Below are 15,795 nucleotides of genomic sequence, written 5' to 3' on the forward strand. Positions count from 1 at the left end.
CCGAGGCGGCCATCTGCGGCGCCATCGTTTTACAATTCAATTAAAAATATAGTCAATATAGTTAATTAAAAGTGAAACAATCTGCCTGTAAACAATTGTTGGAAAAATGACTTGTGTCATACACAAAGTAGATGTCCTAAACGTCTTACCACAATTGTCATCAAAAAGGCATTTCTATCCACACAACTGCCCCTCACTGGATGTTTTTTGTTTTTGGCACCATTCTGAGTAAATTCTAGATCCCAGGAGATTAGAGAAATACTCATACCAGCCCATCTAGCACCAATAATCATGCCACAGACCAAATCACTGAGATAAAATGTTTTCCCCATTCTGATGGTTGATGTGAACATCAACTGAAGCTCCTGACCCATATCGGTGTAACTGTATGCACTTCTGCCACACAATAGGCTTATTAGATAATCGCATGGATGATTGTTGGTGCCAGATGCGCTGGTTTGAGTAATTCTGTAACTGGTGATCTCCTGGGATTTTCACACATAACATTCTCTAGAATTTACTCAGATTGGTACACAATATTAGGCAGATGGTTTTAATGTTGTGGCTGATCGAATATATCTATATCTACAGGGTATCTGCAGGTTTGAAGGAATGAAATGTAAGACTTTTTAAGACCAAATAAAACAAAAATTTAAGACCACTTTTGCATTAAAAAAAACCACATAAAAAATTAATTAGCAGGTGAATACAAAACCACTGAGGCTACTTGGAGGTCTCGGAACATGTTTATCATATTTTATTGAGCATGTATGCGTTTTCTTTTTTTTTTATTGAAAAATAGTTTTTTTTAAACTCAATTCATTATGAATGCATGTAGCCTAAAGTATGTAGCCTATATTGTGATTCTTCTCTTTAGTCACTTGTTTTCCAGCAAGACTTGATGCAATAGACCTTATTCAAAGTAGTGCCATGTTTGATTTTTAACAGGAATGGAAACGAGGCTGTGAGAGATAGACTTACCATCTCTTCAGTGGCACGCATGGTATAAATCTGTAAAAAGCTCCAAGATCCCATCTGATTTTCCACAACTCATGTTGTCTGGAGTTTTAGTCTACTGAGTGTTCTTGAAAATATATTTTTGTAATATTTTGTCTGCGGAAAGATCCAAAAACACTTTAAACTGCAGTACACAGCTCATCGAAGAGACTGTATGACTATCCCTCACAGCCGTGTTGTCGTTCTCGTCAAAACTCAAATATGGCGCTGTTGTGAATAAGGTCTAGCATGTGTATATTATACATATATATATATTATACATACACACACATTGAATGCATTGTTGAATTTAATAGAAAATTGCTATGAATCATCAGCATTACATCCTGAGGATACCTGAACTGTTTGGAGACAGTACCACCAATAGTTAAAAAGATAACCTACACTTTTGTGCTGACTCTAAACTCAGCTTGTCTCTCACTGAGCATGTCAACTGAGTGGCACAGTGTGTTAATCCTTTAGTTTATAGTTTGAAAGGTTGTGGTTTTGAATCTCGACCTAGGCAAAACATTCAGAATGAATTCTGTTATACTGGAGCTTTTTGATTTCTGCTTAATGAATGGTTGCAGGGCTTATCACTGATCATTTCTTCTTGAAGATGTTATTTTTGTTCATCTTATTATTGTTCTTCTGATAAATATTATCCCTGATAATTTCTGCTTGCTTGTTAAAAATGTATCTATATCTTTTGAATGCACTGTTGAATTTAAAAGAAAATTGTTATGCATCATTAACATTATGTCCTGAGGATACCTGAAATGTTTGGAGACAGCACAGCCAATAGTTAAAAAGATTGGCATGCTTGTGGTGTTTGCTTGCTCTCTATATCATATGTGCTCCTTGTGCTGCGGTTGCCATGTTGGTGCTTGGCCCCATGATTGCTGCATGCAGCTATATTATTGTTATTATTATTATTGATTTACTGACACACAAATCATAACTAGTATTTAAAGTGATCTATAGCTCTTTGATAGCATCTGCTGGTGGAATCCTTCCAAATACAGGAACAGATTTTAGACTTTGCGCCCAGATCAGACATGGTTCTCAAACAACTTACTTTAGGAAAATAGCAAATTACACTTTGCAGCAATTCATTAACACAATACACCCACAGTCTGCATGCACACACCCACAAATAGCGCAAACAAAACACCACCGATGCCCACTTGCAGTTTGCGCTGGCAAGAATATTGCACTTCGAATTAGCGCTCTCACAGAGTAGACGACTTCTTGTTTACGTCTTGTAGCTATACTTTTGAAAAAGAGTGGATATATATACACAATCACACACATACACAGGGCAAAGTTACTTGATTAAGTCTGTTATCACGGTGTATGTTTGCACGCTGTACACCTTTTTTTTATTTTGCATTGTTATTTTTTGTTATTTGTACTCCTTTTGTTACTTTTTTGTTATCTCCACATGACAGGGAATTGGAGAGAAAGCCAGAGGGAGCCACTATGTCTCACCCCTACACCATTCTGAATAGGTGTGTGTGTGTGTGCGCACGCACATGCGTGCATGCGTACGTGAGTGAGTGAGTGGGTGCGCACGCACATGCGTGCATGCGTGCGTGAGTGAGTGAGTGGGTGTGCATGCACATGCGTGTGCGGCGTGTGACAGATCTCCGAATGAAGAGAGCGAGAGTTCAAGCACAACAGTCTATAGGTGTGACACCCTTGGCCAAAATCAAGTATTTCTGAACCGGCTAGCGAGATGCCGGCTTTAATATACTGTTATGAGAAGGATTATAGACACATTAGAGTTCATTTGTGGATTATGATAGAATGCCCTGTTGCTTGTTGTGTGTCGCTGTAGTGGCTGGTTTGGACAAAAACTCTAATTAACATGGAAAAGATACCTTTTATCGTGTGTTGTAGCATAACCGCAATGTTTATTTCTTTTTAACTTTTTTAAATGAATAAAGGACATGTCAAAATTATTTGTTGAGGTAATCAACATTATGCCACAAATGCTTTCGATTGAGCTTAACTTGTATTAAACCAAGAAAATTCCTTTAAATATAAGAGCAAATAAAACTGCCTAAATTAATGTTTGTTTGTGGTTTAACGCCATGCCGACTTCAATGGCTATTTTCATGGTGAAAGGTATATTAATGCTTAAAACTCTTTATAAGGTTTTTCAAATCTATTTTAGCTAAAAACTGATTCAGCCTAAATCATTGTGTAATCATTTTAGAATTGAACATCATCTCAAACTACTATCAATGACTATTATAATGACAAGTTTTAATTTGGTTTGTCACAGTTTGTCATGTTGACCTAGAAACTACAGACTAAAAACAGTTCAAGGAATGAAAACGAAAACCAGAAACAAAGTAATTTATTTGCAGAATGTAAATGCAAATGTGAACAGTCATTTTCAATAGTTTCGGAGCGATAACTTTCAATAGTTAATAAAGTGATAATATTAATCTAATATTAGCTATAACCGGTTAATTTTTGTTCTGATCATTTTTTCATGAGGCCAAAGGGTTTAATCACAGTAGATTTTTGGAATTACACCACGTCCTGTATCTCCAAAAAATGGGGCTTCGTTCTTTTCATGATAAGCATGCACCAGGGTTTCTGCAGGTATCATCAAATCTAATTTAATGCCTTTTTAATGCCATACATGACCCATGACTAACCACGTATATATATATATATATATATATATATATATATATATATATATATATACACACACACATATACATATACAAACGATACATTTTTAAAAAGTCCATGTCCCAATTGTAACCATTCAATCTGACAACGATGCAATGATGATAATCTTGGATATTTGAGACAATCTACATAATTTAAATAAACTGCATCACTCTGAACTGAATTAGAAATGACTCAGGTGACAGCTTAAAATATAAAAATGTATTTGCAGATATGTCAAATTTAATTTAACAGTACCAATCAACTAGATATTGAATGCTATAGGCATACTGAAAAATCAGTCTATGACTGGAAAAAAAGCCATTATGTTTCTGTTTGTGTAAATTATACCGCCATCAAATACACGTAACCTCCTTCAACTATAACCACAAATTCTATCAGTCTGGACAGTGAAGGAAAAACTCTGAACTTTTTAAGGCTAGAAATTAATGTATGCAAAATTCAAGTGCTATAGAAATTACACAGTTTTAACTTTGTGTAAATAAGAGAATTAATCCATTGCATTAGTTCGCTCACTTTTTCAATTTATTGCATTTGTCCTTGTATCTCCTCAGAGTATTCGATTTTGTAATCATTTGAGCCATGAGTGTGTTAGATTTGTTTTTGGCCTGCTCAGCTAGTTGACCGACATCATTCTGAAGGCTGGCGCACATCTCCATCAACACCTCCCTTTTCTTTTTCAGTTCTTCCAGCTCATCTTCCAAAGCTTTTCTCTTAAGTCCATGCATGGCAACCTCTCTCTTGCTCCTCTCTTCATCAAGGTAGATCTTGTATATGGTCCTGGCTGAGGCTACAGAAGCCAGTAGTTCACAATTGTCCTGCATTGTTAATCGCAGAAATCAGTTTATTTTGAAGTATGGGGCAAGTCCACATTTTAAAATGTAGATGGTTTTGTAATTTCCACAGGTGAAAGATTTGGCTATGTGTGAATCAGGAAACATTCCCTGGAACAACTCAGAAACACATTAATTTGATGCGTATGAGTGGTGCTGCACGCTCTGGTGTCTGAAACGTCTGCCTGCACCTCTGCCTGCAGTGTTGCATTCGAACCAAACGCTGCTCAAATTTCGATCGATTTTCCTTCAGTAGTGGCTCCGCAGGAAGCGGTGGTCACTACAGCAGCAGTTGTGGTGGTAGTAGTAGTTGCAGAAGATGGTATTTTGTCGGTCACGGCAAAGTAACTAGAGACAGTTAATTGCTGTCTGCCTTTTACAGCCGATTTGTGGTCGAACTGCATATGAGATTTAACGGCTCCATGTTGACAACCAACCATGTAAGCAACCATGTCCTAAATTCTTCGTCTTCTAGCCAATTTTGCTGGAATTTGCACTTACCCATTTCTTTGCAACTTTACTAAATGTACGTTCTCTGTTCTAACTCCTCCAGGTCCCAGCCCGCCGCTGTCCAAACATCCGGCGTTACGTCAATTATGCACCGGCCGGAGGCAAATACCAAACTGGATCCGTGAGTTTATCACACCAATGGACATATTTTGCGACAGCAAATCAAAGTTATTAATTGTGAAGGCTATAAAATGGTAGTATTATTTTTTCAAAACTATCTAAACATTTTTATGCCTGTAGGAATAACATTTAATGCTTTTTAATGCTATTTAAGGCCTTAATTTTTGCAAAATCCATTTAATGACTTTTAATGCATTTTAATGCCCTGCGGAAACCCTGTGCACTTTGATTCTGAAAGAAACTGCATTATTTGCCTTAAAGCATGTTGTGGAAGTCGCATTCTTTGAATGAAGATCTTTTTAACAACTTTGAATAATTACTACATATACATGCACGGTTAATCCAGATATAAGAAAAACATTATTAAAGGTAAAAGTACATTTCTCAGTGGTTTCCAAATCCTCACTGTTAGATTTGATGTTTCCAGGTTTTGACTGAAGCAGATATATTAAAATTATACTTGAATTAACTGTATGCTTGTTTATATGTATATATTTTGATGCTGATAAATCCACCACACAAGTGAGACAAGTGCTCATTTTAGGCTTTTTTTTCCCCAGACCAGGTAGCTTGTTTTTCTTGCGAGATCTGGTAACACTGCAAATGGCATTTCACTCACCCTTAGTTCTAACCAGTTGCCATTTGGAAAGAAGGATGCGGAATGCCCGAACCGTATCGAAAAAATACTGTTTATGTTCAGAATTAACCGAAATGAAAAACTTTTTGTTTTTAGTCCCTGCTAGAAACTGATGAGTTGTGCACTAATGTCAAATGGAAAATCTCAGCTATAATTATGTTGCTGCAATTTAATCATTTAAATGTTGCCAAGACTTTATTACTTTAGGTCACATATGCTCTTGACATATCTGATAGGAGGGAGCTGCATGATACCATTATCCAAGTAAAACAATAAGTGTCTGGTCTACGCACTGACCTCTCCTCTCTGATTCGCCGAACTCTCTCTGCTCTTTCTTTCTTGTCCTGCGCTTCCTGAGCTTTTTGTTCTGCTGTATCTCTCTGCACACGCTCCGAAATTGCCTCGTAGTCCTTTGCAATATTGCTCAGGAGCCAATTAAGGCCATTTTTGATGGATTTGTCCACCTTCTTTCCATAACCGAGCACTGCAGAACAGGGCTCCTGAGGGTAGAAAAACACAATGTATAGCTTAGTTTTATATGATTGCTTTCCAACACTTTCAGATGTTTACCAAAATAAAGAAAATTTCACTGACTAGTTTTTTTTTATTAACCTTTTTAATTCATCACTACAGATCAAAACCATAGCTGAGCTGATGGGGAAAAAACTCACAATCTGACAGATGCATTTATTCTCATTGACAAGCTTCTCCAATGACAGGCTTTCGATGATATCTGCCTCAGCCAATGCCCCATCTTGATCCTGTTTATTAGCCAGTCTGCAAGCCAGTCAGAGGAAGAGAGTTTGTTATAAGTGCAGGCCCCTGGGTAAGCTGACACAAACAAATGACCCAAGGTCTGCACTTGATGTGGACTGAATAATTAGCTTTGTGTTATAAAGCACTCTGGACTATTTAGCACACTTAACATGCTGTATTTAATCAAGCACATTTGCTCCTTACTACCCCAGTTAATTAGACCCACTGCAGTTCACTTAACGCCCTAATAGAAATATAAGATTAATTGCCCGTTTATGGCACTCAACCCTATTCCACTTGAACTAGAAGCAAGGGAATCATACAAGGATGCTTTTGACTGTTTACATCAACATTTATCAAACCCTCCCTCGTTAGCAAGCTCACAGCCTTGGGTCTAAACATCTCCCTCTACCAATGCATCCAGGGCTTTTTGACTGCTTTTGACCTAGTCAACATAATAGTCAAAACCCCATCCCTAAACTAGTCCAAAAATTAGAGGAAAATGATAGGTTGATAAGAATGGTGTACAAGACCCTAAAATTACCCAAAACCTTACCATAAAATCTAGAAAAAAGGATGTAGATCCAGGAACATACTAGACTATTTTTAAAAACATGGTCACCTTCACAACACAGAGGTTCCCCAGGGTTGTGTTCTGAGCCCCCTTTTATTCTCCTATTAAATACAAAGCTGTTTAACAGCTCCTACACATTTGTGATGTGCCTGATCACAAAGAGTGTTGAGGAGAAGAATCTGACATGGTATTGTCAGGATAATTCTCTTTTACTGAATATAAGCAAGAACAAGGTGCCAATCAATAACTTGACATGAGCCGTTCACACTGATAGAGACACCTCAACACCTATATTATCTCAGGAACCTGATGAAATTGAGGATGGGCTGGATCTTTTTTCAGATGTACCATTGAAAGTGTTCTGACAGGTAGTATAACTGCTTGGCAGGGAAGCTGCACCACACAAAACTGTCAAGACTTGCAAAGGAATTTATCAACAAGGTTGTGCTACCCAACATGTAGGATATAATCACAAAGCAGAACAAGACAATAAACAGAAAAAGCTTTAGACCCCAGCCACCTGTACAAACGCATTTTCCATTATTTCCAAAGTGTATCCAGATCATAATGATATGTGGCACTAACCATCCTTTACCCATGGATACTTAACCACACCTTTCCACACACAAATTTGCATATAGCATTAGCATGTACATACATTTTCTGTATATTTGTTGTATATTGTAATACTCTATATTTGTTGGGCAGGGCAGCACAAGTAAAGGTTTTTTTCACTATGATCATGATTTGTGCCTCTTACTGGTAATGAAGCATAACAATCTGCAGTGTTAGTGAGCTAGTAAGCAAAATTAGTCAGGTAAACTCAGGTAAAGTTGCAAATTGTTATTCACTGTTACTATTGGCTGTTTCTACAGATGAGAGGACAAATCACAAACTATTTAGAAGTCCATTTTCACCTCAAGTGACCTATCATGTTCTCTTCAGAAGTTCGCTAATGACCTGTTTAAAACAATTTGAAAATCTGTTGAAAATCTCTTTCACTTTCAAGCACTCTGAAAAACATAGCACACATGAGGCTAATGATACAGTGTTTTCAGTAGTCTCAGAACGGTTCTATGAACAGTAGGGCTGCACGATTTGGGGAAAATGTCATATTGCGATTATTGAGGCTAATATTGCGATATGCGATTGCGATATAATAAAGTCAATTTGCCTGGTTATCAAGGCAAATGCACAAATAGATTACTGATAATGCTGAAATGTGTATTTCTCAACTCAAACATACAAACTAGCAACAACAACTATAAATGCAGTGTTTTCAAATTAAATGTGTTACAGTGTTACAAAATTAAATAATAACATCTTTGCATTACTGCAAACTTGTTATTTTCTCAATATTACACCTAAATAAAATAGAACAATAAATAAGAACATACAAATTTTTATGAAAATAAGATTTTATTGTTGTTGTCATTTTAGTGTTGTTTTTCACATAAGATTGATCTTATCATAATGATCTCATCAATGATGCTACACGTTGCAAGCTGCAGACAGCGGGGGTGAGAGACGAGCGTCTCCGTGTTATAGTGCGCATCACCCGGCAGAACTTTATATCGACTCCCGCTCAGATTGTGTCTGTTCCGTGACTGGTTGAAGCGGCTCTGACCACACCGAGAATGACAGTTTTGGAGTTTGTGTTTATTTACCTGGCACGCTCCCATATAATATGAACTTGAATTAAGGATGAAATATAGATATAGCACCAAGCTATGATCGGTGTTATTTTTTCTGGCCACCAGTTCAGTGTCGGTCTGCTCGGTGTCCATCTTCACCTGATTTCCATGCTGCACACCAGAAACCCACATGAGATGACCACATGTGCCACTCCCTAAACTGTGACTGACTGGACATCTTTTTATTAGCGGTGTAGAAAATGGGCAAACAGCTTTCAGAGAAAATGGGCTGTCAAGTCCACACATGCCACTTATTTAATATAATCGCAGCATTTTACCGTCATATAGTCGCACAGGCTGACATCGCGATTGCGATATGATTTATCGTGCAGCATTAATGAACAGATGTCCTCAGAGGTCAGTTAACTTCATGCAGTTCAAAAACTCATATTTAAAGTGCTCCAGCTTAACTTTACATGCACATTTGCATAATTTCAAACATATTTGACCCAAAGCAAGTTAAAAAAACAAATCTAAAGTAAGCCCATGACACTGTGGTTTTGTCAACCGAGGAGATGAGGGCATTTCACCATATTTAGAATGAGGAGCACAGAGCTGTTGTCAACTACACACAAAACCATTAAGGTCTTTCTTCAGTTCTCTGACAAAATAAGAGGTTAAGGCTGCATGGCAATGCTGCATGCAAGTTTAGAAATAACTACAGAATCATACTAATACTGTAAATAATAATAATACCAAAGAATTATATTACAATAATATAATAGGCCTATTCAAGTTGATTGGAATCCAAAAAATAATAAAAATGTGAGCTGAGATCACAAAGTTATCTGATTTATTTATTTAACATTTTGTTATTTTTTACAAAATGATACCATGTTCTTTTGATTTGGGCTAATATGAAATTACAAGAAATGTGTTGAAGTCCATATCATATTTCATGTTTGAAGAACTTTGCAGATCGGCCATCAAGTCAAGTTCAACAAAAAGAACAAGTCAAGTTTTGAAAAAAAACTCACACTAATACAGGTTTGCCTGAAATACGGGGATGGCGGAGGACCTCAGCCATTGTGTCTCTGGTCTCATGGATCCTCTGGACATCGCTGGAGTCTACAACAAACACCACTCCATAAGATTCTGAGTAGTAGTTTTTCCAGATGCCACGAATACGCTTCCCACCACCTAGATCGAAGATTGTGACCTCAAATTTCCCCTGCTTCAGGTCAACCTTTGAGAAGCCCACAGTAGGTGCTACATCTGAAGGGCTTTCTATGACAGAAACATACACATTGTGAGAATGATATGGAATGCTTGAAAAAAAAAAAAAATTATTATTTTAATACTGAACAGCATAACAAAATTCTCAAGAAAATTCAAAAGTGAAAATGTACCTCCCTGGATACCTCTGACAGTGGCTGTTTTTCCTGCATTGTCCAATCCAACCATTACAAGAGTCACTTTCCTGTAAGAAGACAGATATAGCTTAATTTAATTATCTGTCACCCACCAGACCACTTCCCATAAGTCAAGACTCTAATGAGAAATGTAAATGATGAGTGCTGAAGTCAGAACGAGGAATTCATGAGTTTATTAAGGCGTTAAGTTAATTAACTTAACGTTAATGCACTTAAAAGAGATGTTGTTGATGCCTGTTTCTACTCTTGCACGCTCTCCATTTCATTGGCTTTTGTCATTGCCCGTCACTCGTTTGTCAGGACAGTGCGCACACCTGATGATAAAGGTTTCAAACAGATAGAACAGTGCATACAGGATGCTTGATACATTTCTGAAGCCACAACTGCGCTATTTAAACCGCTTTACTATCACCTGTGCAGGTGAGGAGAGGAGAAGCTGACAGCTGCACTCAATTAGAAGCAGATATATCTCTCATCGTGGACCAGCAACTTCCACTTGTGCTTAAAAATGAAAATGAATAGCATGGCATTGGTTCATTTTAAATAATAATTAAATACTATTAAATTATTTACAATGCTTAAACAAAAATAAAAATAATAATATAAATCAGTTGAAGTAATCGTATTCAGTGCATTTTATTTTATTTGTAATTTTAAGAGATTTTTATATAGTTTTAAAGAAAGAAACTGAAAAACTGTGATACTCATTTAAACTATAGAACCATTTATTTAATCTTGTGGATGATCCTTGTTTTGTTCACAGCTCATACTGAATGTAAAAGGCCAGTTTATTTAATGTGACACATTCTGATTTTTAAAACAGCTGTTAAATAAAAAGCTGAAAGGAAAAAGATATTGAAGGACAAGATGCATCGAGAATCGTTTTATAATTGAATCGTTACCCTTTGAATCGTAATCACATTGAATCGTGAGACCAGTGAAGATTCACACCTGTACAAGCTAAGCCTAATAATAATGCATCTTCTCTTTACTGGTAAAAACACACAAGGATAAAAACAGGATGATTCAGTGTACCACACACAAACATACAAATATACAAAGTAAATAATGCTGCCTTATCCTACACTAATAGAGTTAAAAATATCAATTCTATGATAAGCAATCAGGGGCTGTGGAGTCAGCCGTTTAACCTTCCAGAATTCCATGAAAGAAAATACATTACTTACTATTCATAGCAAGGCATTTATGGAATAACACACCCTTTTCAACACCCTGATCTACCCAGCAACCTATATATAATTCTCAAGAAATGTCAGACAAACACATGGTCCAGACAAAAATAAACAAACCTTGCAGCGACCATCAATTCCAATCTAAAATCCATCCCACTACCAAACACATACATACAAACAGATACCTGCGGCACTTGCGCCGCAGTGACATCAAACACACTATCCAGGTGACAGTTCTCTGCAGCCAGGAGGCCTTCATCGATACCGGGAATAAGGCAAGATGCTAGCAAGCTTTTCCTTATCTTCAGTTGTTTTAGTCCACAGACACACTCTTGTCTCTCTTCCGGCCCTTGGTCAGCTCTGTAGCTGAGGGATTAGCTGGGGATTTCTACTAAAGCCAAACAAGATCTGAGATGGGGGCTGGAGGACACACTGTTCGGCCAATCAAATGAAGCCAATATTTTTGATAATTTGCCTTCACCTCTGTGCTAGGAGCCCTGATTAGGGACAGAGATGTCCAGTGCATACAGACAATTGACCCAGATTTAGGCTTATCAAGCATCAGAGACAGCAGGTGATGTGAGTGTAGAGCGGAGGAGGGCAGGGCCGGGCTGGAACAACGCACGCCCGGTAGTGCCACAAAATAACATGCAGCTGCTCTGTGTTTATGTTTGTGTGTTTTTCTTTTATTTCTTCATTAATTATTGTCAAGCCGGTTCTCGCCTCCTTTCCCTTAACCCGCTTTGCATTGATGCCGAAACCTGGGAGGGAGGAGGGATGCCCGTCCCTCGACACTGCCGTCTACCCAGGGGAGCGCCGCTGCCATCCGCCAAGGGACGGAGTAGCCGACCGCGGGGAACGGCCTGTGAGAACTGGACTCCCCGAAAGCCTGGAGCGATGGAGCCGCTGCCAGGGGCGGAGGAGTGCCCTGCCGTCCCCAAGAAATGCAGAGGGGTCAAGAGGACCGCCGCCCATGAGGGGAGGAGGGAAGGTGTCTCCCTGACCGCCTGGAGCGGTAGGGCCACTGCCAGGGGTGGAGGAGAGTCCCCACAAGAATGCGGAGGGGCGTTCTATCCGCTGGGGTTCTATCCGCTGGGGACTCCAGTCCGCCCGGGGAGGAGTCGCTGGCGACTGCCAGAGAGGGTGTAAGAGTGATCAGGGACCACATGACGCTGCATCAGAGAACCGGTGAGTGAGTTTTTTTTCTCTCTCTATCTCTGTCACTCTGTGTTGGCCTTTATCCCTTGCCTATTTTGTTTTGTTGTTGTATTTACCCTTCTGCCTCCCACGTCAAGCAAGGTGGGGATGACCCTTGGACTTAAAGTAAAAGAAATAAAAGATCCATTGAAAGCTAAAATTCTTAAAACGAAATGCTGACATGTAGTTTGGAATAATCCTTTTGTATTATTATTTTTAAATAAGTGGAGAATCAATTTTATTTTAAAATAATATTAATATTTGAAAAACTTAAAATTCAAATGTGAAAAGTCACCCAAATTTAAGTCAGGTAGTGGAACCAGCATGCACGAAGCCATTCTGTTGTACTACAATATAAAATAAACAAACAAAAAAAACATAAATGAGGGAGAATTTTATATTTAGACTTTAGATCCTAATGACAGTGTGTGAAGTTTTATAAAAGTTATGAAAAGGCACATTTTGTTCAGGTCAAATGGAGCAACCAGGGGTGTAAAGTAATAAAAACTTGTTTTTTTTTTTTGGTAAACTTTTTACTCAGTATCCATACTTTAACTTAAGTATAATTTCAGAGTACTTTTTACACCCCCTGGGAGCAACCCAAAGAAAATAACTTTTACTTGGTTATACCAATCTGCTTTTTTTTTCATTCTATTTTTTAAGAAAAACCTATAAATGTTTTTCAAAACTATATGAAACCAACAAGAACAGAAATATTACATTTCTACAAAGGTGATACACATGTTTTGAACTAGATTTTTAAAAGATTTATAATTTTTGTCATCTCATGGCATGTTCACACATCGTGAGTGGGGCGGTCACGTTGGATGTGAAAGTTATCCATGGGGTCCTACGCCAAATGTTTTCTTTAATAAGGTCACAATACGCTGAGGTTATTGCTGATTCAAGGATGACAGCAGGCAGTCACGTGCACTTTATCGGCACACTTGGTTGTGATTGGTTAATGTTGCGTCTATACTGTGCACATACACAGAATGGCAAAATATCAAGCAGTATAGTTAGTTTATTCAGTTTACTTGCATGCAGACATATAAATTGTAGCGTACTATAGGTTTGGTTTGAATATTTTTGATATGCTTTTGTGTATTTTCGATAAACTCCTGATTACTTTAGTGTTGTACAGCACCAAGAGCTTTTGAGCTCAGCGTGAGCCACGCAGCAAAAATAGAATCCCGCTCCATCCGCACACTGCCGTGTCTGGGATGCTTCTGTGACACGTTACCTCGCAACTCATGCTTGCAGTGTAAATAGTGTCATCTGTTAATATGGGTGCTGAAACAAATTCGCACAAATGCGTCTGAACCCCCCTTAGACAACCTTATTGCTAATGGCCCATATAAGAACATCAGACCATAGAAATTGACAAAATAATAGGGGAATATGTGAACCACTTCTATATTTTTGTACGATAATATTATATATATATATATATATATATTTTAGGGCTGTCAATGGATTACAAAATTTTAATTGAATTAATTACATGGTGTCCCGATTAATTAATCGCGATTAATTGCATATACAAATATTTGGTGAGAAAGCCCCTCATATAACAATAATTCAATATATAATGATGAAAAAAATTATACATAGTTATCTTTAAATATTTAACAAATATATATATATATATATATATACATACACACACACACACACACACACACACACACACACACACACAAAATAATCAGATAATTCAAATGCATTAAATTCTTGTGGCAGAAGAGTTCATCATTGATAAGAGAATACAAAAAGTGGCTTCAGAATACAATGTATTGTTTACTACCATATTCCCTTTCACAAGTGAATTTGTCAATCAGTTGGAGATTTTTTATGAGGGCTTGTTTAAGGACCCATCAATTTACATCTGCGTCAGACATGCTTGTGTAGCATCTCGGGTGCGTCGCATCATAAACATAAAATGTTTAGGTCACTGTGTCAAGTTAAATATATTTTAATGCTCAATCTTTTAACACATCTTGAGATCACTTAGTTCGGATTTGCGCTCCATCAAGTGTTTTGAATGCAAGAACGTAACGCATGTCTGTGTTGTTGCTGCTGAAGGTGGTTTTCTCCACTGTATAAACTGTGCATTTTCATACAGCTGAAGTTTCACTTACTGCCCTCTGGAGTAACAGGTGGTACTACAAGCTTGCATTTCTCAGGAATCTTACGGGGACATGCGATTAATTGCGTAAATTTGAAATTTGCAGCTGAAGCCTTTGATGCGCATAACATTTCAAAAGTATATGGTCACATGATTTAATTTTTGCAAAGATAATTATGTATTTGCTCTGAAATAGCATAAGTGTTTGTTTTTTGTTCAGTGTTCAGAGGAATCATCATTTAATCTAAACAGCCACCTTAGTCAAGTAGAATTAATATTACAAAGGCATTAAATAATCTATTTAAAAATTATGAAGGTAGAGTAAAATGGAAACATTTTCATTGATTTGCACATTTATACTTATATTTAAAATACAATGATTATATGGAAGCTTAATAAAAATCTTACCTTCATATATATTTATTAAAATGTATTTTGGTGAATGAACAAGGTGTGCAAAAACTACTGTGGATATTTCAGAGTACTAAATTATTACTGTGGAACTCAGTCAAGTTTATTATTATAATATAATACTGAATTATTATTATTTTCAGGATATGTTAAAGAAAATGTATATATACTGGTGGCCAAAAGTTTGGAATAATGTACTGATTTTGCTGTTTTGGAAGGAAATTGGTACTTAAATTCACCAAAGTGGCATTCAACTGATCACACCTTATTCTTGAGTAATCATGCTAAATTGCTAATTTGGAACTAGAAAATCACTTGCCAGTATACCAAACACTGCTAAAAGCTATTTGCTTCGTTAAATGAAGCTTAACTTTGTCTTTGTTTGTTTCTGAGTTACCACAGTATGCAATAGACTGGCATGTCTTAAGGTCAATATGAGGTAAAAAAAAAAAGAAAAAAAGGCAAAAAAAGAAACAGCTTTCTCTAGAAACTTGAAAGTCAATCATTGTTTTGAGGAATGAAGGTGTAAAGCAGTTCAATGGAAAAGAGGAGGTGAGAACCGGCTTGTCAATATAAATAATATTTTAATGATAAACTTAAAAGACAAAACACACACGACGACACCACCGTCCGCAATCGGCCTTTATCCCTCTCGGAGGCT

The 15,795-nt window shown here is 37.3% G+C and overlaps 1 protein-coding gene across 3 annotated transcripts in view; it reads right to left on the bottom strand.

Moving 5' to 3' along the window:
- Positions 1-15,795, bottom strand: part of LOC127651622 (ADP-ribosylation factor-like protein 13B) — a 44,802-nt gene that overhangs the window by 9,906 nt on the left and 19,101 nt on the right. For 2 of the 3 annotated variants that reach the window (XM_052137548.1, XM_052137546.1), the window contains exons 2-5: positions 10,182-10,252; positions 9,810-10,059; positions 6,480-6,585; positions 6,106-6,308 (exon numbers count right to left, since the gene is read on the bottom strand). In XM_052137548.1, the coding sequence (XP_051993508.1) occupies positions 6,106-6,308; positions 6,480-6,585; positions 9,810-10,059; positions 10,182-10,252 (630 nt within the window). Of the gene's footprint in view, positions 1-6,105; positions 6,309-6,479; positions 6,586-9,809; positions 10,060-10,181; positions 10,253-11,583; positions 11,849-15,795 lie in introns of those variants that run through there. The other variant, XM_052137547.1, reaches the window with a different exon arrangement.

Source organism: Xyrauchen texanus, chromosome 11 (assembly GCF_025860055.1).
Source record: "Xyrauchen texanus isolate HMW12.3.18 chromosome 11, RBS_HiC_50CHRs, whole genome shotgun sequence".
NCBI classification, from domain to species: Eukaryota; Metazoa; Chordata; class Actinopteri; order Cypriniformes; family Catostomidae; genus Xyrauchen; species Xyrauchen texanus.